Genomic DNA, 25,375 nt, shown 5'->3' on the forward strand with positions numbered 1-25,375 from the left:
GTAGATTCTCTTCGTCATTTGGATAAGGAATTGGCCTTTGTTCATTTTTTTTTATGTAATACTCTCTTACAAAAACTCTCATGTAGCAAATTAGGCACAATAGGCCGTTAATGTATACACATATCATTAGAATTCAAAGAATTAGGAACAAAACCGCCATTATTGTCACAACCAGAGTACATGGGCGAAGCAAAAAAGGGGTATTCAGCAACCTGTCCGCCTGTTTCGAGGCGGATCAATTAATTTATTTTGTTATTTCGTGCCTCTTAAAAGTTAATATTCCTGGAAGGACTATAGCTTGGCTCGCCTCAGTTCCAGCTTGGCAATTGTACCCAGATGAACTTCATCTGGCCCATCTGCAATTCTTAGAGTACGTGAAGCAGCCCAGAGATGCGCCAGAACCGTGTCGGATGACAGTCCAGCAGCTCCGTGGACTTGCATTGCTGTATCAACCACTTTCAGTGCCATATTTGGAGCTGCCACCTATAACAGATCAAGGTATGCAAAAATCATCATGGAATACCTAAAAGGTGATTTTGGAAGTCTACCAGTTCCGTTTCATTACCTTTGCCATCGCTATGGTTCCTCGTGCCTTCTTGATTCCTAGTCGATCAAGCTGATCAGCTGCTTCTAGAACTAGCAGTCTTGTTCTCACCAGTTCAATTCGACACTACAAAGTATTCAGAATTGTTAGCGAGATAATTGAGCAGAACATCATCTGGAAAAATAAAAATTTCAATCTTCTCGTTTTTATGAAAATAGTAAAGCATAGAGGAAATATACTAAACAGCTTAGCTTCAGGTGGGATCCTGTATAAAGCTCGATAGGTCTCCCAAAAGGTTGAAGACAATCTGACTCTTTAACCAATAAGAGGAAATATAATGCAGAATCCCAGATCCAACTCCAGCTAAAGTAATCAATTCAAGCCCGAATCTTAATGAGAAAAACATAATTACATCTCCAGAGACTTTGAAGAGTAACACTCAACGAGGTTTTAAGTAATATTACAAGGTCACAGTATGAAGGTGAACTCCGACTTACAGCCAAATATTATTAAGAGAAAATTAAGCATAAGAGTCTAGATAAATTACAAAATGGTCCAAAATGAGGCTATTGGGACTCATTAAAAATTCTCCTTGTCTTCTTTGTACCCTAGTGTGAGTCCACAGTGGCAGAGTTGTGAGCTCTCTTCCAGGGCCTTATATTATTCTCTGACAAGTTCTCCCCTCTCATAGTGGAGGGGGACTAAGCTGTTATTGTCTCCTGTGTCTTAGGGAGGATAGCTCCCCTGGGAAGATTTTTGGTGTACTTTGAGGAGATCGAGGATATTAGTCGATCCTTGACTATTACATGGCAGCAAATTCCCATCAGCAGATAGTGTAGTGGACTCACTTGCAAGGGAAGGAATTTCTTGCCAGCATCTCACTATCAGCAGCACTCTCCCTTTATGATTGGATTATAGTTTAGTTTCATCATGTTTTTTATTGTGTAAGTAAATTTATGGCTTTTCTTATTCACCTTTCTTTTAGTGTTAGGTTTTGTTCCCTCATTGTTTGTACTTGATCTAATTCTTCACGCTCACTTTTTAGATCCTTTAAAGAAATTATTGTCTTTCATTCCATCTTCAACCTCAATAAGTCATTTATCATTTTTGCTTCTCTATTAAATATGCACAAAGGGACTGTCAAGTTGTATAAAAAGTCTAAATTAAAAAAGAGACTGTAAAACAATGTGTACCTCGGCGAGATTAGACAAAAATGAACCTTGTTCTGCAATCAACTTTCCAAATACTCTCCTACTGAGAGCCCTTTGCACCATCAACTGTATAGCACGTTCTGCAGCACCTATGCATCTCATGCAATGATGCAGTCGCCCTGGTCCCAGCCTGCCCTGCAGAAGTTCAATGGCAGGTTTATGAATATAAAGTTTTACTTTTCACACCCCCCTCACAAAAAATTAAAAGGAAAAAAAATTAAAAAAACAGAAAGCAACAAAAGAAACCTGAGCAATCTCAAAGCCACGTCCTTCTCCAAGCAGAATATTGGTTACTGGCACCCTGACATTTTCAAAGGATACTTCTGCATGCCCATGAGGTGCATCATCAAAACCAAATACCAATAATGGTCTCTTGATATGCACACCAGGAGTTTCTATATCCACCAAAACCATGGATTGTTGCTTATGTAAAGGAGCGTTAAAATCCGTTTTTCCCTGCAAAATTTTTAGTCATTTTTAAGATATATTGGGGGGGACAGTTAGTAGTAGTGGTGAGATAGTTTAACGAAGTAGACTATTTTTTCCTTTTACGAAACAAGCAAATAGCTTTGTTAGTGAAATAGCTATAAGTGCTTCAAGATGGGAGAAATGAAATTATACAAATACACTTACCATGACTATCAATAGTCTGCATCTGGGGTCCATAGCTCCACTGGTCCACCACTTTGTACCGTTGATGACATATGAATCCCCTTCTCTGCATCAGGTTCAAAACATAAAACATGGCTTGCAACACATCAAGGAGTAAATAAACTAGTATTATAAAAAACTAATAGCATTGCCATTCCTCTGCCTCGTCGGAACCCTATCTTCTTCTCTAGTCTTCTGCCATGTGTTAAGCACACTCATAGTGATTCTAGAGTCATTCTTAACAAACCTTCTTATCTGCTTAAAATCCAAATTCCCTAAAGCAACTCTCTTTCTCTCTCATATGAGGGCATGCAGATCTCCTCTTTATCTTTTCTGAATCTAACATTCCATTTTTCATAAACTACGAAGAGTGATGAGACCACTCTAAAACTATGAGAGCAAAAACAATACTAAGAAACTTAAAGGAGGATAGCAATGGCAACAGGAAATCAAACCTTTATGGGAAAAATGAACAGCACAAACAGGAAATCTTTTGCTTTGTCATACTGTTCAAGACAAAACCCCCATTCAAAAACCAGAACTAGAAAAAAATTATTGATTTGTTTTAGTTTATTGAGTGGCTGAAATAAACTATTTTCTTCCATTTCATCAACTCTTTCGTTGCTAAACAAGTAATTCCTATCATTGAACTCTTTCCTCTATTTCTTTTTGTCTTTATTCTTTTTTGGAACAAACATGCTAAACTATAATAAAAATTTCTTCTCAAAACATATCATTTTGATAATTTTATTATTCATAGTTATATCTTTCTGCACTGAATTGTAACGTCTCTTAGTGCATTCTGTATGCTAAAATTCCATAATCTTTTATGGTAAATAGACTGGTTTCACCCAACCCACCTATGCCTGCACATATGACATTTCTTGAAATAGTTTACCTAACAAAACTGTATAAGAATGATATGAAGCATTTGATGTAGTTTGCCATGACATACCTTCTAATTGAGCATTCAATATTGGTTGCATCAGAGGATGCAACTTTTGGTTCTGTCATTGCAAATGCAGAACGAATCTTTCCCTCGAGCAAGGGAAGAAGCCACTCTTGTTGTTGCTCTTTAGTTCCATACCTCAACAAGACCTAAAACAGGACAAATATTAAACAAGGCAACATAAGGGAAGCAGAATTATGTCCAAATATTCTGTTCTAATTAAAAAATTCTGCATCAAAATAATAAGAGAATAGGCCGCTGTTCTTTAGTTCCATATCTCAACAAGTTCTAAAACAGGACAGGTATAATAAAAAAAGAGGACATAAGAGAACCAGAATTATGTCAAAGTATTATACTCTAATTAAACTGTGAGAAAATCAGCTCAAGGTATTTTAGTCATTTTACATGATCGGATATTTTATATGATGACACTATCTTGTTCAGCATGTTTGAGTTAGTCTGTGTACAAATTTTCATATTCATAGGAAGAGTAGCATGGGAGTTATAAGGGAATAAGTGTTTTCTATGAAAGAGGGGCATTTTTGTTATTTCTGTAATTTTATGATTTAAAACCTAATAAATAACATTGGGAGTCATGCACAACCTCCAATGAAGCTCATTCAGAGCTTGTGCCTCTTTTCTCTCCTCTTTCTCAATCTCTCCTCCTCTCTCTCTCTCTCTCTAGATTTTTTTCATATTTCTCACAAGGTATTAGAGCAGTAATCATTGTTGGGAGTACATCTTAACCAGAAAACCTCCTCTTTATCTAGACGTCTTCATAAAATCAAGGTTTTTTCAAATCTCCTCGGTGACTGGCTGGTAAAAATTCAACTTTTCTCTCTTTTCCCTGCCATAACCTTAGGGTTACTAGTTCTATCATCCTTGAAAGGATTATTCATGCTTTGATTGCCCAAAAATGGCTTTCTGAGAGATCTTGGGATGTGCGTCAACTATCCCTAGACCAATGCCTACATCACCAGTCTGCATGCTAACATCAGCCCTAATTGTGGTCTATTCTTGGAGGATCTTCTATCTATTTGATATATGGTGTCGTTTTAAGCATATATCACTTGCACATATCTCATCCCCACCCTAAACCTAATTTTTACGAAGTGGGGCCCACTTTGTGGAATTTGCAAAAGTATTTGGATATTGAAATTGAATATTTTTGGTGACTCTATAGTTACTCTAGTCCTAGCCCAGTAGACTCATCTCAAGGTCGAACAAGTTCTGGGCAAGGTAGAGGTAGAGACAATTAAGGCAGAGGTTGAGGCAGGGGGGATGGTAAGTCCAAGAGGAAGTGTGTGTACTGTGGACGAAATGACCATTACTCTGATAGATGTTGGACAAAATTTGGAAAGCTTGCCTGGGCAAACTCTACCAGCCATGAGACGTGTGGAACAATATCAGAGGTCGTTGCTTCTATCCCCTCAGGGGGAGCTGATGAGGTACAACAACTATTTCAGTAACAACAACAAATTATGCAACGTCTAGTTCAGTTATCAGTTAGTTCATCTTCAACATCTATGGTTCATGCTCCTACTCCTGCTACTCTAGCTACTTCAGGTTTCCGCGCTTCATGTGTCCTCTTCTCCTACCTGGGTTATCGATTCTAGAGCTACTGCTCACATGTCAGGTATGCCATCCTTGTTTTCTAACATGAAAGAATCATCACATATAAAACAAGTAAATTTAACTTATGGGTTTGTTTCCTCACTCCATGGTGTTGGTACTATTATCCCTACATCATTCTTGTCTCCTTAGTCTGCTTTACTAGTTTCCTAAAATTCCCCTAAATCTGTTGTCAATGAGCCAATTAATTAAGTCTATGAGTTCTCTAACGTTTTATCCTACTCATTGTCTATTTCAGGACCTCACGACAAAGAGGACAATTGGTTCCACATGTGAGAGAGGTGGTTTGTATTATTTGGAGAGCTATCTGCTAGATAATACACTACATGCACTTCAAACATTTGCTACCCTATTCCAATGACATTTGCAATTAGTCATCCTTTGCCGGCAAAAATAATCCAAGTCTTTCCAGAATTTCCTTCTAATCTTACACTTCAGTGCGAGTAATGTCAGCTGGCAAACATCACTGGAGCTCCTTTCCAACCTCACATCATAAGACAAGTCAACTATTTGAGGTTATTCATTCAGATATTTGGGGTCCTTTACCTATAATAAGTTTGTTTGGTTTTAGGTACTTTATCTCATTTATTAATGATTTTAGTGGGTGTAATTGGGTCTATCTCCTTCAGGAGAAGTCTGAAGCTTTCAATGTATTCAAACTCTTTTACAATGAAATAAAGAATCAATTTTCGGCTTCTATTCATATTTTGCTTACTAACAATGGTCTTGAATTTATGAATCATAAGTTCAATGGTTTTGTCAAAATCAAGGGATTATTCATCAAACCTCATGTATGTTTACTCCATAACAAAATTGAGATGCAAAGCGTAAAGATCGTCATCTACTAGAAATAGTTTGCATGGTGATGTTACATATGAAGGTTCCTAAACACTTTTGGGGTGATGCGGTGTTTACTGTATGCTACTTGATCAATAGGATGCCTTCATCTGTCATTAAATGGTAAAGTTCCTATTCAGATTTTGTCGCCTTCAGCTCCATTGTTCTCAGTTTCTCCTCGTGTCTTTGGATGTGTTTGTTTTACTCATGTTATGGGATCATCCAAAGATAAGTTATCTCCTCATGCAATTAAGTGTATTTTTCTTAGATACTCTCGTACACAAAAGAGGTACAATTGTTTTTGTCCATCTACTAGAAAAACATTTGTATCCGCAAATGTCACATTTTTTTAGGATACTCCCTTTTTTGAGTCTACTACTCCCATTGATGTACCATCTTCTTCGCCAGTTTTCGAGTCAGTTATTCCCCTACCAGTCGATTATTGTCTTGGACCTACACAAAATACCATTGTTGAGAAACCCTTGTAGGTAGATCAACGTCGACAAGTGTATCCCTCTTAGCTAATGACCTCCTCTCCCATGCAGAACCATGTCTCATCTTCGTCTCATGATCTTAAGGTAAGTGATCTGCACCTACCCATTGCTTTAAGGAAAGGCGTTCGAAAAGGTACTCGTCATCCGTTGTCTCATTTTGTATCATGTGATGATTTGACACCTACAAAAAGTTTGCATTGTCTATCTCTACTTGCATTGAGAAACCCTTGTAGGTAGATCAACGTAGACAAGTGTATCCCTCTTAGCTAATGACCTCCTCTCCCATGCAGAACCATGACTCATCTTCGTCTCATGATCTTGAGGTAAGTGATTTGCACCTACCCATTGCTTTAAGGAAAGGTGTTCGGAAAGGTACTCGTCATCTGTTGTCTCATTTTGTATCATGTGATGATTTGTCTGACACCTACAGAAAGTTTGCATTGTCTATCTCTACTTGCATTGAGAAACCCTCGTAGGTAGATCAACGTCGACAAGTGTATCCCTCTTAGCTAATGACCTCCTCTCCCATGCAGAACCATGACTCATCTTCGTCTCATGATCTTGAGGTAAGTGATCTACACCTACCCATTGCTTTAAGGAAAGGTGTTCGGAAAGGTACTCGTCATCCGTTGTCTCATTTTGTATCATGTGATGATTTATCTGACACTACAGAAAGTTTGCATTGTCTATCTCTACTTGCATTGAGAAACCCTTGTAGGTAGATCAACGTCAACAAGTGTATCCCTCTTAGCTAATGACCTCCTCTCCCATGCAGAACCATGACTCATCTTCGTCTCATGATCTTGAGGTAAGTGATCTGCACCTACCCATTGCTTTAAGGAAAGGTGTTCAGAAAGGTACTCGTCATTTGTTGTCTCATTTTGTATCATGTGATGATTTGTCTGACACCTACAGAAAGTTTGCATTGTCTATCTCTACTTGCATTGAGAAACCCTTGTAGGTAGATCAACATCGACAAGTGTATCCCTCTTAGCTAATGACCTCCTCTCCCATGCAGAACCATGACTCATCTTCGTCTCATGATCTTGAGGTAAGTGATCTGCACCTACCCATTGCTTTTAAGGAAAGGTGTTCGGAAAGGTACTCGTCATCCGTTGTCTCATTTTGTATCATGTAATGATTTGTCTGACACCTACAAAAAGTTTGCATTGTCTATCTCTACTTACATTATTCCTTCTTCAATGCAAGATGTTATGTCCTCTCCACAGTGGAAACAAGCCATGGATGCTGAGATGGCTGCTCTGTTAGAACGAGGAACTTAGCAGTTATTTGGGTTACCTTTAGGTGGTACAGTTATTGGTTGTAGATGGGTGTATATAGTCAAATATAGGGTTGATGGCTCGATTGAGACGTACAAAGCTCATCTGGTGGCCAAAGGATATACACAAACTTATGGTGTAGATGTGTTTGAAACTTTTTCTCCAATTGCTCGATTATCTACGATACACATTCTGATATCAATTGTTGTTACTTAGGGTAGGCCCTTCTGTCAATTAGACATAAAGAATGTTTTTCTATATGGTGACCTAGAAGATGAGGTCTATATGGAGCAACCTCTGGGATATGTTGCTCAAGGGGAGATGCACAAGGTATGTAGACTCAAGAAAGCAATTCATGGGCTTAAACAAAGCCCTCATGTTTGGTTTGAAAATTTTAGCCAAGTAGTGATGTCTATGGGCTTTTCTAGGAGCCATTGCAATCATTCGTTGTTTGTCATGAAAAGGCCTTTGGGGATCATAGTTTTACTTGTATATGTCTTTTTTTTTTAAATGATGTTTTTTTTTAAATGATGTATGTATTAACAAAGAGAGAACAATACTAAATCAGGGGAGAAAACCCCTAGCAACAAGATATTGGAGGGTTGCTCCCTGCTTGGCAAGCACATCAGTTGCCGAATTAGCAGATCTCGAAATGTGAGACCAAATACAAGAGAAGTGATAGGCAATATCCAGAATCTCCAGGAAGGAGTCCCAGTGGTGGCCACGGAGGGGGGGGGGGGAGGAGGCGGTGTGGAATCTCCTTTAATGTGAAGAGGGCCCCCACGGTTGTCTCTAAAAATACGGATCCCATTGAGAAGGCCATGCACCTCAGCCAACGTTGATATTATAATGGCTGGCAGTGATACCCCTAGAATTGAAGGACTGGTGTTATCTCAAAGAAAGCATATAACTGATATGCTACATGAGTATGGATTATTGGGAGCCAAACCGGTAGATACTCTGATGGAAGTTGGACTCAATCTACACGATGACCAAAGTGTAGTATTGAATGGTGAAACATTGTATAAGAGACTGGTTGGGAAACTCATTTATGCCATAGTTACAAGCCCAAATATATCTTTTGCAGTAAGTGTAGTAAGCTTGTTTATGGAACACCCATAGAAGATTCATCTCGAAGCAGCTCAAAGGATCTTGAGATATCTCAAGGGAGCACCAGGGAAAGGTCTTTTCATTAAAAATAATGGTCACTTGAAAATCGAGGCCTTCTCTGAAGCAGACAATGCTAGGTCAAAGCTAAACAGAAAATCAACTTTGAGCTACTGTGTCTTTCTAGGTGGCAACTTAATAAGTTTGGAAAAGCAATAAACAAAATGTTGTAGCTAGATCCAGCAAAGAAGCAGAATACAGAGCGACGACACATACTGTTAGCGAGCTCATGTGGGTGAGATCGGTCTTTAGGGAGTTAGGCTTCCATCAGAATAAAGCCATGACTATGTTATGTGATAACCAAACCGCTATATTTATTGCCAGCAATCCAGTTTTTCATGAGAGAACAAAACACAGAGGTGGATAGTCATTTTGTTAGAGACGTTGTGATGAAGAAAGATGTGATCACCCCCTATGTTGGTTCAACTACTCAACTCGGAGATGTCTTCACCAAGGCATTAAGAAAGCGTGAATTTATGAGCTTTTGTGATAAGTTGGGCCTCATGGATATATATATGCTCCAACTTGAGGGGGAGAGTGAGAAAATCAACTCCAAGGCATTTTACATGATCGGATATTTTATATTATGGCACTATCTTATTCAACATGTTTGATTTAGTTGGTGTACAAATTTTTATATTCATAGGAAGAGTAGAATGGGAGTTATAAGGGAATCAGTGTTTGCTATGTAAGAGAGACATTTTTGTTATCTCTGTAACTTGTTATTTAAAACATAATAAATTGCATTGGGGGTCGTGCACAATCCCCAATGCAGCTCATTCAGAGCTTGTGCCTCTTTTCTCTCCTCTTACTCACACTCTCTCTCCTTCTCCTCTCTCTCTAGATTTTTCATACTTTTCACATAAACAACTCTGCATAAAAATAATAAGATTACCATATCCAGCATCACAATATGAACAGATGCTTGCATTAGCACAAGTAGTTTCCACTCCATTACGTAGTATGACATACTGCATTTTGGTGATTATACTGGAGAACGGTAACAGAAACCATTGGAAAAGACCAATGTCTAAAAACTAAATAAAAAAAAAAATACTGGTATGAAACGAACTTGAATAATCCTGCATAGATCAAGGATTAGAAAGATCTAGTATTTCTTAAAAGAGGTCCACTAACTTTGGCTCGTCATTGTAGAAAGACCTGAACACAACTTTATCATGCTATCAGATCTGGGTACCTATACGTGCACCTCCACCCAAAATTTTCCCCATGAGGATCCATAAAAAGGGCCTACACATATTAGAAGTATTCTAAGGCCTACACAGATTAGGAATATTAGAATAGTCTCACCTAGATCTAGGATTAAAAAGATTCTATACTTATAACTCTAACTTTGGCTAATCATTTCGGGGTGGACCTGAACCCAACTTTAGAAAAACACAAGGTACAACTAAGTCACAAGAATGTCATACAAATTAACAACGAGAAGCATTGCAGACTAATTGGACTCTGGAGCAATTTCTCTCACACATAAGATTCCTCGACATGATAAAAAAAATTGGGAAAATAATTGATAGAACTGAAACCATCAATCAAGAATTTAATCAAATATATAAAGAAGAAAAATATTTATCATCTATAACCCTAATATTCCGATGAAAGTTGTTCAATTATATTATGTACAGTGGGAATCAAAATGTAATAACAGAGCTTGAGAAGAAAATAATAAGCATTCTTACTTAATGGGTGTAGCTAGAAAACAGCTAAAAAGGCTTAGGTTAGGATTCACAAATTTGTATTGTGGTTGTATACCTCCATATTTCCAGTATCAGGTGCACCACAATTAAACACCTGTGGAGCCCACAAAGAACGCCCCATAATCTCACAAAGATATCCATACTCAAGGTTTGATAGCCCTGCACCCAATAAGCAATTATTCCAATTCCCTTGAGAACCAAAGTCCACCCCATCAAAAAGCAGCTCTCTTGCTCTTGCAGCACTATCCAACTGAACCAAAAGGTCATATGTCATACAAGCAGTTTTAAGAAGTCCACAGATATCCATGATCTAATAAATTAACTTCATATCAATTTACTGTAAGGTAGAAAAAAAAAAGTCAGTTGCCAGCTCTGTTTGAACCCCCTCCGGAGAAAGTTTAAATTACTCTCAGACTCCTAATTTCACATTTGCATTCCTTTCACACCCCTAATTTGACATTTGCATTTTTCTGCACCTCCCCCCTCTGTCATCCAGTGCGGGGAAGGCGACCCTGCTCCTTACCCCTGCATCCAGCAAAAGGAAAGGCAGGGGAACAGAGTCATCTTCCTCCATCTGGCAAAAGGTGAGGGAGGCACTAAGCCCACTGCCTCTTCTAGTGAAAAGCTGACGTGGGAGGGGGTTGCTAGGAACCTTCCTCCCCATTGGCGAGCGAGGGGAAGGGGGCCCAACCTCAGCCTTCTTGCAGCCTCCACTTCAAAACTGGAGGAAGCACAGCATCTGAAGCCCACTTCACTTGTTAGGCAACAGAAGAAGCACCTTGCAACGCCCTTCCTGATTCAATCTTCACTGGAAGGAGGGTGATCGCAAGGCGTCCCCAGTGGGAGGAAGAAGGCACTCTACCCTGCTCTTCCTAGCCCTTCCTCCCCCCCTCCAGCACAGGGGAGATGGAAGGGGCTGCACCCTTCACACCATAGGGTGATGGAGGAGGGAGATACTCCACCTTCCCCTCCTTCTCCAATGACTCGATGGTGTATGTCTGTGTGGCTAGGTGATTTTGTGAGTGTGTGTGTGGATGGGTGGGGATAGGGGACTCCCTCCCCACTATGAAACAGTGGACCCCACAGAATGGTTTAAGATATTTTCAGGTAGTCTTCTCCATTTTTCTATCAAAAAAGAGAAGGGGACAAGAGAAAGCAAATCTGGAATCAGGGGTGAGAGTGATTTATCATTTCTCAAGGGTGAGTTATTTAGCCATTTTCAAGGGTGTTGAGAGTAATTAACCCAATAAAAAAGATAAAAATGCATTCTGATACAAGGAAGGACTTACAGGTAACCATAAGTTCCACAATCCTTCTCTCTTTGCCAATTCTTTTAAGTTCTCCTCCTCAGGATGCACAGTCCAGCGCATAGTAGAATGGGCTCTATTACTAAACTCAGCTTCCATAGGATATATATGATCTTTCATAAATTTCAGCAATTTATGCTTCAACTCCAGCACCTGCGAACTAGGCAAAAATCTCCCTCTCGCTATGTTGAGATCATCTTTGTCTTCTTGATAATCTCTTGCTAGTGACAGACCTAAACAGTACATATTGACAATTAGATATAGGTGAAAAGCAAAGCCACAATCTTTGAGTATTATAAAAAAAAAAAAATATGTGGTACACAGGCATAATCATAGCAAATCTTTCATAATATTATAAGGAATATGTCTCACATTGGTTGGCTCATGCCAGATTGAAGAAGTTCAACATGATCAAAGAACAGTAAGAGAAAAGAAAAATGAGTGATTCTAAACACAAACTGGAGCACTTACTAGATGGAGGCAGGTCAGGAAGCACAGACTTCTGATTAATAAATCCCCATGCCAAATCAATAAATACATTAGCCAACGTTTCTCCATACTGAGCTCGCAGGCCTCCTGAAGCATTTCCCTGCATTATGGTGAAATAAAACATATACAAAAAGCAAGTTGCAATTATAAGTGTGAACAGATAAAACTCGATCAAAGAAATACAAGCATCAAAAGATCAATTGATCAACAACTGACATACCATAATCCATCTGCTATAAACCCCTGCCATAATAGAAGCCCCACGAAACATGGAAAATGCAATATAAAACTTCCAGTCTGCAGCAGGCCATGGCTTCCCCTACAACCCAATGATCCAATTAGAGATAGTGATACCTCCACAACATAAGCAAGGATATCGTACCTTGGAAGACCTCAAAGTACAACAAATTTGAAGAAGCGTTTCATTTTTATTTCTTTTTATGGGTAGGAGTGAAAGTGGGGGTGAGAAGAAGCTCCAAGTGCATGAAGAAAAATTAAAGAAGCTTACAGTAGAAATGCAGTATTCTGCCAAGTATTCGGCCTGTGAAGGGATGCCTTCAGGAATACCAGTAATCTCAAACCCATCATATGATTGTTCATTGCCATACTTAGTCTCCACAATGTAAGGCTGCCAGACAAGAAACGAACAAGTAGCTTCAATTAACAGTTAGACTAAACAGTATGTGATTGTAGCTAACAACTAGCACAAGGGGATCACATTTAAACCCAAGTTGCCCCAATTCAAATAGCAAAATAGATAAGAAAATTTTGAAAAAGAAATAAAACACAAAGAAAGTGACTTAGATCTTTTTCTCTTTGAGAAATAGTAGGTAAGGATATTCAGGCAAGTAAGGCCTCAAATTCTGTAAAGCCAGAAACAGGAACAGAAATTTTTTGAAATGTCCATGATGTTTTACTAAATTCAAATACAGATTTGATCGCAAGTCAACCACTCAATGAGAAAGAACCCTGCTATCAAGTTGATAATTACCAAACAACTATAGGCAACGTCACACATTTGGTTCCCTAGAGTGGAGAGTTCCCAGTCCAAAATACCAATCACCCGGTCCTGCGTCAAGAAACAAAAGATTGTTAAAGATGAAGCTGACATACTTAGAATCAATGATTATGTTGTCGATCATTTCACTCTAGTATTGGGACAAAACTGTTAAATTTGGGTCCAGCTCCATCCCAAATGACTAGCCAAATTTGGAAGGCCTCTTCCCTACTAATAATCACAGAATGTTTCTAATCCTGGATCAACATTCTCCCCCACTTGTCAGCCTCCTTATGGCTCCTACCATGGATAATTTTTGGGTGGAGGCACATTATACATACTCAATTTGGGTTAATGCAAAACAGTCCTTGCAAGTTTCTTCTATTTTTCCACTTTTCTTACAAGTTCTTGCAAATCATTTTAAAAACTAATGATAATATTTTTAAAATAATTATGTAATCGCAGATCAGTAGACAAAAGCAAAGTCAAAACCCAAAAATAAGTCATAGATGACATACATGAACAAGTAAACTGGCAAAAGCAAAGCAAGTGAGAAAAGCCTAGTTTCACATAGTATATTATGTTGCTGATAGGTAGGTAGATAAAGGTAAACTTTGGCACTTAAGATGTATCAAAGATATAATATGTTATGCATTTCAGAGACATTGATATAATTGAGAGAAAGGTGTGTCCTTCCATATAATTAGATGACCTATGGATTAAATACATGATGAGCAAGAATTCAAGAAGAGCTAGAAGTATGAGACCTCAGATGGATGGAACACAAGGTTATCAATCCGGAAATCACCATGAACAAGACCCGTTCCAGCTGATAGTGATGAATCTTCCAGTGGAATATGCTGACGTAGCCAATCAACCAAATCTAGCATCTTTGGATTTCGATATGGCTTACTATCATTAGTTGAAGCAAGATATTGCTTTGCCCACCTCTCTACCTGAAGGTTACAAAGTCAACCACACAAATGCCATTAGAGGACAGGACATGTAATCAGAAAGAAAGATGGCTATCCTTCTATAATTATTAAAAACGATTAGGTAAAAGACAGCTTTTTCCATTATAAGGTCACTACATATAATGGAGGTTTCACCTTGTTAAAATATACATATTGGGGAATTTTGGTCATTTTATGTAGTTTTAAAATTCTCATAAGAGTTGGAGTAGGTTGGTCTTCATAACAGAATTCTATATATCAACTTACATTCAATTCTGAGATGTTATGGGGGATATTCTAATGAGAGGCAATTCTGTCTTTTTGTACTAAACCTCACTTTAAGTGATTTAATAAAAGCGAGAGGGCTCAAATTCTTAACCCTGATGTACACTGCTTCTTCTCTCTCTTTTCCCTCTTCTTTCCTCTCTTTTGTCTTCTGCTTTAATTTCAATCTCATACTTTTATATGGTATCAAACACTAGAATTCAATCTTGGGAGGTTCGTCAGCCAGTTTCTTGTTTCCTCTACAAGCTTTGGATTCTTACAGAAGGTTTCTTCAAGTAGTTCTTCTCATGGTTGGGTAAAGGACAAACCTTTCCCCTTCTTTTTCTGCTACAACTATTTGGTTGATGGCCCCTGCTACTAATTGAGCAATTTACTATGATTTTGCTGCCCTTGCTAAATCTATACCTGCATCCCTATCCAGTGCCTACGTCACTATCTTCTCGTGCCTGCATCAGCCGTAATTGCTGGTTTTTGTGATTGATTATTTGTTATTACAGGTGAAAATGGGTGAATTGATGGCTGTTGGTGATATTGCTTGGTTGTAGTTCCTGTATTTGTGACCTAATTGAGGAGTGTGGCCCACTTGGCATGCGCATGTTGCACTTTATACCTACTTGTATTTTGGATTAAGAATATCATTCTATTGATATTCATAGTATTGTTTGAGGTTTATAGAGGTTTTAAATAGCTAACATGAGTAAAAAGGTTACTCCAATTAAGCCCTCTGAGAGTTCAGATGGTAGGGATTCTCACCCTATTCAGATTACCTCTGTGAAGTTGAATGGGAAAAACTATGTGGTCTAGATCTGTCCTTATGCTCCTATAGACAAAGAGAAAAGCCAAGTAAATTAGGGATAGCCCCCCCAATCCCATACTGAAGATTGGGAAGCAGAAATTAATCAAGTGAAAAATAGTATGGAACCTAGGTTTAGCGAGATTTTGAATTGTGGAACCTCAAAAGAAGTATGGAATATATTTGCCTCTATCTTGTCTTAGGAAAGCAATCTGTCTGGAAAGATGAGTTGTATGCGAGGTATTTTAACAAGCAAAGGGGTGATGGATCGATTACTGATTATTTTACTGAGATGCAATGTATTTTGCAGGAGATTAGTACTTTCCATCCTTTAACTACAAAATGTAGGTGCAATTTTTAAGGAGAAAAATTAGTTTCAGATGTCAACGTTTTGGATGCTTTTAAACCTGAGTATGACACAATTCAGGCACAATTATTTGGCTAATGATGATGTGAGAACCCTTGAACAATCATTTAATCGTATGGCTCCGGCAGAAGGTGTAGCAATCGGTAAAAATGAGAAGGATACAAAAGTAGTTGATGCTACTGCTCTCAACCTCAATACTTATTTCCATGAGTCTGAGGCTAGAGACCGTGTTACTAGTAGAGGTCCAGATAGAGACTCCTTTGCTAGAAGACATGGACATAGTGATAGAGGGGACAAAAAGTGTGTTCATTATGGCAGAACCAACTATTTTTTTCAAATAAACGATAGAAAAAGTTTGGAAAGCCCGCATAGGCAAATTCTACTACAACTGGAATGGACCACATTCCATACTCTGGCCCACTAGAAGGAATTCAGTAACTACTTCAGAGGTTGGGCCAATTGACCTCCACACCTACCACCACTACTTCCAAAGAACCACTTTCCTCCTCCACTACACATGCCACAGTGACAAGCACTGAATGTGTCTCATTCTCCCTCTTGGATCATTGATTCAAGAGCATCCACACATATGTCAAGTATGCCCCCTTTATTTCAATCGATCACTCCTCAACCTTATCGTACTGTTACTTTAGCTTATGGATCCACACCTCCCCAATTAGGGGGAGAGTACAATTGGTTCACATGTTTCATTGAACTCAGTTCTTTTTGTTCCTAATTTTCCTGTAAATCTTTTTTATATTAGTAATATCATAAAACCTCTCAATTGTTTAGCAACATTTTTTCTACTTCTTGTGTTTTTTAGGATTTGTAGACAAGAGGACAATTGGTTCAAGACATAAGCAAGGTGAGCTCTATCTTCTAGATGATGTGTCTATTCTGAATGTCATTGCTTTTACAACTAAAGATTCTCCATACATGTAGTACCTGCGTTGGGACATCTATCACCGGCTAAGCTTTGCCAATCTTTTTCCTTCTTTGCCAACTGATCTTACCTTTAAATGTGAATCATGTCAACTTGGAAAACCTCATCGAGTGAGTTTCCAACCAATTCTAGTCATACTACTAGAGTCTTTGAATTAATCCATTCAAATGTATCGGGCCCATGTCGAGTCCCTAGTTCTTTTGGTTTCAAGTACATTGTTTATTTCATAGATGATTGTAGCAAAGTTACATGGATGTGTCTCATAAGGAAGAAACCAAAGGTCTTTTATGTATTTTTGAAATTTTTCATAAAAGAAAGAATCAATTTGGTCTCAATTTTCATGTTTTTCTTAGTAACAATGGATTTGAATTTTTAAACCACAAGTTTACTTCTTTGTGATCTTCATGGTATTACTCATCAAACTTCATGCGTATATGCCCCTCAACAAAATGGGTTGCCAACAGGATAAACAGGTACCTTGAAGTTGCTCGTACCTTACTGTTCCAAATGAATGTTCTCATGTCTTTTTGGGGTGACGCAATTTTAACTTTGTGCTTCTTAATAAATCTTATGTCATCATCCGTCTTGCAAGGACATATTTCTATGCAAGTTTAAAAACCACAGCATAAAATCTTTGATGTCCTTCCTCATGTGTGTTTGGATCTACAAGTTTTGTTCATCTGTTTGGTAACTCTATTGATAAGTCATATCCTCGTTCTGTTAAATGTATTTTTTTGGGTTACTCTCCTCATCAAAAAGGCTATAAATGCTATGATCCTATTAACTGCAAGACATACATTTTTTCAAATGTAACATTCTTCAAGAATACTGCATAATTTTTTCCACTCATCAATCTCAGCCAACTTCTTATTCTTTTGAGACAATCCTCTACCTATAGCTGTTATGGATGCTCCAAGTGAATGTCCCTCAAAGCCACTACAAGTGTATCATCGCAGTCTCACAACTTGTAACCAACGTCAAACACTCCACTCCCTCATGAGGTTCCAATTCGTGAGCCCCCTCCTTTAGACCGACCATCTTCCTCTTTGCCTGTAGATCCAATCTCCTCTGATTTAGATTTACCCATTGGTCTCCAGAAAGGTAAATAGTCGTGTAATTCACACCCTATCTCTAAATATGTGTCTTTTGACTCTTTGTCACCTTCCTACAAATCTTTTGCCTTGTCATTGTTTATGTCTCTTATACCTTGTTCAGTGTAGGATACTATTGGCTTCAGTAAAGTGGAAACGAACTATGGAAGAGGAGATAGACGCTTTGGTTACTAAGAGGACATACAATTTTTAAGATCCTCCTATAAGGGCAGCTATTGTGGGTTGTTGTTGCATGTACACCATTAAGTATAATGCTGATGGGACTATTGAGAGATGCAAGGCTTGGTTAGAGGCAAAAGTATATACACAAACTATAAAATAATGAAAAGTAGAGGTATGAGGGAAGAGAGAAGAAGAAGAGAGGGGAAGAAGGAGCTACAAGAGAGCGTGGAAGTTGCCCTCGTTAGGGATCAGAATTTGACCCCCTTTTCTTCTAATACACTTAAGTGAGTTGAGAGACACTGACATATTTGCCCCTATTATATTTAACTCTTTATAAATTCATAACTACACTTCCAAACAATATAAAAACTGGATCATAGACACACTTAAACATACTGAACATGATAACACTCTTACTGCCATGTACATATCCTATTAAATGACCAAACTGCCCCTTACACTACATTTAACACTCCTCCTCAACGAGCAAATATTTCTAGAAGCCCCAACTTGTTACAAAAAGTCCCAAATTCACGTCCACTCAAGGCTTTAGTGAACACATCACAAACTTGACCACAAGATCAAACATAGGGAGTAACAACTTCCTTCCGCATTCCTACATCTTGAATAAAGTGGTAGTCAAATTCTATATGTTTGGTTTTCTCATGAAACACTAGTTGCCTATAATAAAAGTAGTTGCCTGATTATCACAATGTATGGTCATAGGTTCAACAACCTGCAGGTTCAACTCTTGAAATACTGATCTCACCCATATGAACTCACTAACAGTATAAGTCGTAGCTCTCCATATTGAGCTTTTGCATTAGAAAGAGTTACCACATTCTGCATTTTGCTTTTCCAACTCACTAAATTTTCCCCTCTAAACAAATAATAGCAAGTAGTAGATTTCCTATCAAGTTTACAGCCAGCATACTCGCCATAAAAAAAAAAGCTCATATCTTCAAATGAGTTTAAGATTTAAAATAAATAAATAATCCCTTTTTCGGATAAACCTTTTAAATGCCTTAGTATTCTTTGAGCAACCTCTAAGTGTACCTTGTGTGAATGTTCCATGAATTGGCTTACCACACTTATAGAGTAGGATATACAAGGACGAGCGACAGTGGCATAGATCAGTTTTCCAACTAATCTTTGATACATTGTTTTATTCTTGAACTCATCACTACTTCCATCATGAAGATCATTTTCAACTTCCATGGATGTTTCTACAGGCTTTACACCTAACAAACCATACTCCTGTAACATATTTCCTCTGTGTTAAAACAATTCTTGTTTTGCTTCTAACAACTTATATTCCAAGTATTTTAAGGAACCTAGATCTTTGGTCTGGAAATATTTAGCAAGGTACTTCTTTACATCCTCAACGCATGTCGTTCTACTCCCTGATAAAACAGTATCACCAACATACACCAATAGGACTGCGATTACAGATGATAGCTTCATAACAACAAGAGAGTAATCAAGTGGCTCTAAGAGAACCCAAAAGACATCACTACCTGGTTGAATTTCTCAAACCATACCTTAGGACTCTATTTAAGTCCATAAATTCCCTTCTTTAGCTTGCACACCTTTCCAGCCTCCCCCTCAACAACATACCCAGGAGGTTACTCCATGTATATCTCTTTTTCTAAATCACCATATAAGAAGACATTTTTAATGTCTAATTGAAATAAGGGCCAGCTCTGGTCAACTACAATAGAAACGAGAATACAGATAGTCAATCTAGCAACGAGTGAGAATGTCTCAAAAACGTCAATACCGTATGTTTGTGTAACCCTTAGCAACCAACCGAGTTTTATATTTTTCAATAGAACAATTTGCAACATCAATACAGTAAGTTTGTGTACACCCTTAGCAACCAACCGAGTTTTATATTTTTCAATAGAACAATTTGCTTTATATATAACAGTGCACACCCAATGACAACCCACAATTGTAGCACCTGAAGGAGCATCACATAAACTCCATGTACCTCTGTCACTCAATGCCACCATCTCAACATCCATAGCAAGCTTCCACAGAGGAGACAAGTTGTTTCCAGTGCATATAACAATTCCAAGGACACCCACATTTCTTTGGTTGTCTCACAGTTCATGAGCTGACTTCTCAACTTTGAGTCCATACTGTTAAGTAAGCAAATCAAGACCTGGTTGTCCTCTGCTTCTTAATCATCTATAAGAGGAACTAGAGAATCATCTCGAATAAATTAAGACTTTCGTTTGGCCTTAAAGTAGATACAAACTGACTTGGACCAAATAATATAATTTTGTCCATTCAGCCTCTCTGTAGTGATCAAAATAGTGTCTATCCCTTCAGAGCCTCCAAACCCCCTTAAGGGAGTAATTAAATTCACCAAAATCAGCCATAGTCACAAATAACAATCAACCAATAGCTTTACCACAATTATATAGTTGCGCAGACTACACTACGCAAAATTAGGTTTGATCAAAGGTTCACGTATACACCAACAACACACATCAGCCTGGAATGAGTTTATTTTCATCCTAAAAGCACAAAAATTGGCAAAAAAAGGGCTGACATCAACCTCTTGGAGGTGACGCAGGCACCAGGCACAGGATCAAGTCTGCGCACACTGTAGATGGGACAATGCCAAGTAAAAAGACCCTCTCAATGCACTAATCAGATAGAACTGCTCAATAGGCAGTATGAATGATCAGCCCTAAGGTAATGGCAGAAAAAGAACATAAAAAATCTAAACTTAATTCTCAGTCAATATAAAAACCTGAAATCCCTTTCTCTGAGTAGATACTGGATTGAAAGGAGGAAGGAGAAGCATTTCACGGGCTTGAAACCAGGACCTTATCACTCTAATACCATGTAAAATAATGAGAAATAGAGGTATGAGGGAAGAGAGAAGAAGAAGAAGAGAGAGGAAATAGGTGCTGGACGAGAGCATTGAAGTTGCTCCTGTTAGGGATCAGAACTCGACCCCCTTTCTTCTTATTCACTTAAGTGAGTTGAGAGAAAGACATATTTGCTCTCTTACATATAAACTCATTATAACACCATATCTATACTTCCAAACAATGTAAAAACTAGATCTTAGATAGATACTGAACATGATACACTCTTACTGACATGTGCAGATCCTATAAAATAACCAAAATGCCCCTTACACTACATTTTGACACAAAATTGGTTATAAATGTGTTTGAGACTTTTTCACCTATTGCTAGATTGATATCTTTTCACATTTCAATTTCTGTGGTTGTGACAAAGATTAGCCATTGTTTCAACTGGACATTAAAAATGTCTTCATGTATGGTGATTTAAAAGAGAAAGTCTATATGGCGCAACCTCCTAGGTATGTTGCTTAGTGAGAGATAGGGCAAGTGTGCAGATTGAAAAAAGCTATGGTAAAATCCTAGAGTGTGGTTTGAGAAACTTAGCAATGTGATTATGAAGTTTGGATTTCATAGAAGTCATTATGATCATTCCATATTTATATTGAAAAATAGTCTGGGATTGTTGTTCTGATTATATATGTGGATGACATTATGTTGTTAGGTAGTGACTCTGAAAAAATCGAGCAAGTTAAAAAACTATTTGGCAATAAGTTTTAAGGGAAAGGACTTAGGACAACTGAAATACTTTCTCGGTATTGAGGTAGTTCAAAGTAAGCAAGATATCGTTTTATTTCAGAGGAAGTATATTTATGCTGCAAGAGTATGCTCTCTCTTAGGGGCACGACCAATGGCTTACACCCATGGAAGTTAATAATAGCCTTCATGATCCTTAGAATTCTGAAACTAAGGATAATATGCCTAGTGGAGAAGTTAAATTACGCCATTGTTACAAGACCAAATATATCTTTTGCAATAGGATTAGTCAGTTAGTTCATGGAAACTCCAAAACAAATACACTTAGAAGTTGTTCATAGAATTTCGAGATATTTGAAAGGAGCTCCTGGAAAAAGGTTTATTGTACACTGATGGGAAGATCGATGTATTAGGATATTCTTATGTAGATTATGCAAACAACAAGATGGATAGGAGGTCAACCACTGGGTATTGCTGCTTTGTTGCAAGTAATCTGGTGAGTTGGAATATTAAAAAACAAACACTAGTGACAAGAGGCCAAAGTGTTACCAAAGTATAGAACAATGCCTCACATGATGAATGAACTTATGTGGGGTAAAATCAGTACTTGTTGAGTTCAGGTTTCACATTATAGAGCCTATGGTTATGAAATGTGATAATCAAGCAACCACTTAATAGCCAATAATCTAATTTTCCATGATAGGACTAAACACATTGAAGTAGACAGTCATTTTATTAGAGATGTTGTCATGCAAGGAAGAGTGTCACTTTATATGTGAAATCATCTGACCAACTCGGTGATTATTTACTGTCCTTGGAAGACGTGAACATTTAGTGTTTTGTGAGTATTAAAATAACATATGGGGGTATTTTGGTCATTTTCTATATTTTAAAATTCTCATAAGAGTTGGAATAGGTTGGCCTTCATAACAGAATTCTATATTTTAATTTTCATTCAATTCTGAGTTGTATTTGAGAAGTTATGGGGGATGTCGTAATGAGGGGCATTTCTATCTTTCTGTACTAAACATTACTTAAGTGGTTTAATAAAAGGGAGAGGGCTCGAATTCTGAGCCCTGACATGTGCGGCCTCTCTGCTGCTTTTTCTCTCTTCTTACTCTTCTTTCCTCTATTTTTTTCTTCTTCTTTAATTTCAATCTCATACTTTTACACACCTCATGATGCAAAAGAATTACCAACTCTTCAGAATTAGCACTAGCTAAAGAAAATCCACTGACCTGCCTCTTGCAGTAGTTGTCCCGGCGTCCAAATTTTGTTAGCCCAGTAGCATCTGGATCAACTTTATGTAAAGATGCCAACGCTTGGGCAGTTGCATTGTATATATTTCTTCTCTGGACAGAGGTAAGTCCCTGATCAGATTTTTAAACTATCAGTACTCTGCTGTGTCTCAAACAGCCACAAAAAATAGAACTCTTCTTATCATAAGAAAATAAGCCATAAGCTAGAGCAGCTAAACCACTCTGACAACCACATAGTACCCCAAGAAGGAGAAACTACCCTTCCATCTCTTACCGGGAGTTTAGGATCTATAAAAATCCGCCCATCCAGAAATTCCATTATGTAAAAAGCAGTTCCAATGATACTGACATCAGTACAGAGGGAAAACACCTTAGGAATAGGGACCTGGGTGTGAACACCGAGAGCCTCAAGCACCTGTGAGTGTGAAGTTTGAAAACAATAAAACAGTTAAATTCCAATTCAGTAATAACAACCATCATTAAGATTGAGAAATTTAACAACTGTTAAGCAGGGTAGATCCTAGTGATGCCAAGAGGTACAGAATTGCAAATATAATCTGCCAACCTGGGAAATTCAGTATGGAGGAAAGAGGATGGTTGACAGTCATTAGGAACATTTTTTATGGTGTCAAAATTGGCATCACTTGAAGGGATTAATGTAGCCATACTTCCTAATTTAGTTTGGTTAGTAGGAATAGTCCCACATAGATAAATGTTATGAAAAAATCCTATGGTTATTAGTTGAGAACTGTCCTCCTAAGTCAGCTAGCCTTTTGGGATGAACCTAGATACAACTTTAACATGGTATCAAAATAGGACATTTACCTTATTAGTCCAATTTGATTGACCATTTCTGTAAGCCTTGATGTGAGGGGAGTGTTAGTGAGAAGTCTGACAGATAAATATTAAAAAAAATTCTATGATTGTTATTTAAGAAATAGCCTCCTAACTCAGTTAATCACTTGGATGGAACTAGACCCAACTTTAATAAGTTTCTTTTTATTTTTAACAATTTCTCAGTTTCATAAAGTTTTGTTTATTACTTTAGTGTCTTTCCTAGGAAGTTCCTCTCTAGGATAGAGAATCTCTTCTTTTCACTTTAAGAGTTTCCTATTTCACATAGTTTTCTTCTCTTGGGACTTTCCTATTTTGTAATATTTCTGTTATTAGGTGTTTCCTAGTGTGATACCAACCTGTTCTTATTAAAAAATTCTTATTTTAGATTAAAATTTTCTAAAACATTTGAAATTGTCTAATTAGGCAAGTACATTAAGAAAGTTTGGACTTCAATTTACTAAGTTTCTACATAAGAATTTTATAGGCTCTATATATAGCCCTCTTGAGTCCCTCAACAGGACATCTTATTTTGTTTGGCAATCAATAAGGTTATTTTGAGTTTTATTTTCTTTACTACAATTAATCTTCACGTAATTGTGCAAATTGCATCTGAGGTCAAGTTATAAATCTATTGAAGTCAGATTATAACTTGGTTTCAGTAGTTCAGTCTTTCCACAGACGGCAAGAGGGCTCCAATAAAAAGTCAAACTCTAAGACCCTTTAGGCCCATTCCTCAGAACGTTACAATCTCATCCCCAGAAGGGAACATGAAAATTCTCGAACTGATAGGTAAGAGCCTTTTTGTTTTTTTTTTTTTTGAGGACAGCAAGAGCAATTTTTTTCACTGTTAGCCTTACAGAGAAAACCAACAAAGAGAAGAGCATCACTGGTGACCAAAGCAAACCCAAATTCCGCGTGTGAGTGAACCAAATGAGATGAGAAAAGTAACAAATAGTTGAACTGAAAGTGGGACACCTAAAGACTACAAGCTATAAATTCAACCAATAAAATTTGTAAAATAAATAAAAGAGAAAGAAGCACGTTTTATAGGAAAGATAAGCCATTTCCGTTACAAATTGCTGGAATAATAGTGAATTTGTCACCTGAAATTCCCTTTCAATAGCATGAGCTGATTCCAGCAGTTGCCCCGGAGGCTTTTTCCTTAGAACATAGCGTTGAACAGAAACTCCAGAATTTACTTGGAGAAGAAAAGTGGGATTCGATTGTCCGTGCCCAAACTGCAAGAAAGAAAACAAAAACACTTATTCGCAGAAACAGTTCGGCTGCGCTTCATGCTACCGGAGCAAGTAAAATTTAACTTAATCAGCACCAAGAAAAAAAAAAAAAAAAGAGACCTGTGAAACAACGAGTTTGACTGAGGATGCAGGGAAGCCAGGGACGTTATCCCGGGCGTACCGAAGCAGAGCGTCCTCATCTAGTCCGTGAGCCGGTCGGAGGCTCTCCACCATCTCGGCTGTGCGGATTGCCATATCTTCAGGCAGGGAGCACCGATGACAACAACTCCTCTCTATCTGAATTGCATACGTCAGAGCCGCACAGGGAAAAAGGGCAAAGAGTTGTCTTCCAGTCGGAGAACAAAAGGAACTCAGGAAACGCACGGACACATCGACGCGTACAAGTAGTCTCTGCATAGGAGTTTCAGCCTACACGCTGTCTTCGCAGTCCGAAACTTCAAAACTAACTCCGAACACGGTTCCGAGTCTTCTGACAATTAATATCGAATAATTGTAATTAAGTTATATTATTTCCGCATTTTGTTTAAGCTTTTCTGTTATTTTTTCTTTTT

General features: G+C 37.9%; 1 protein-coding gene across 1 annotated transcript; it reads right to left on the reverse strand.

The window, feature by feature from the left end:
- Positions 1 to 29: 29 nt before the first annotated feature.
- Positions 30 to 25,197, reverse strand: LOC137955694 (probable acyl-CoA dehydrogenase IBR3). The gene is made up of 17 exons (XM_068802768.1): positions 24,924 to 25,197; positions 24,672 to 24,806; positions 23,006 to 23,146; positions 22,711 to 22,842; positions 14,044 to 14,232; positions 13,271 to 13,348; positions 12,788 to 12,907; positions 12,500 to 12,598; positions 12,262 to 12,379; positions 11,773 to 12,023; positions 10,539 to 10,733; positions 3,362 to 3,504; positions 2,389 to 2,473; positions 2,002 to 2,211; positions 1,738 to 1,890; positions 566 to 670; positions 30 to 483 (listed from the first exon to the last, which is right to left on the reverse strand). The coding sequence occupies exons 1-17, from the start codon at positions 25,056 to 25,058 to the stop codon at positions 292 to 294; spliced, it is 2,481 nt and encodes an 826-aa protein (XP_068658869.1). The 5' UTR covers positions 25,059 to 25,197; the 3' UTR covers positions 30 to 291.
- Positions 25,198 to 25,375: the final 178 nt, after the last annotated feature.

Source organism: Aristolochia californica, unplaced genomic scaffold, assembly GCF_029961685.1.
Source record: "Aristolochia californica isolate CCGP_79_NKW_82.1479 unplaced genomic scaffold, dmAriCali1.0.hap1 SCAF_2, whole genome shotgun sequence".
NCBI lineage: Eukaryota > Viridiplantae > Streptophyta > Magnoliopsida > Piperales > Aristolochiaceae > Aristolochia > Aristolochia californica.

Bases quoted from the DNA above. Each gene is read 5' to 3' on its own strand.
- LOC137955694 (XM_068802768.1), bottom strand. From the start codon at position 25,058: ATGGCAATCCGCACAGCCGAGATGGTGGAGAGCCTCCGACCGGCTCAC. The intron at 12,908-13,270 runs GTAATTATCAAC...CTTGTCTGGCAG, and splicing joins ACGTTGCCTATAGTTGTTTG to CCTTACATTGTGGAGACTAA. The intron at 12,024-12,261 runs GTAAGTGCTCCA...TGTACTGTTTAG, and splicing joins TCCTGACCTGCCTCCATCTA to GTCTGTCACTAGCAAGAGAT.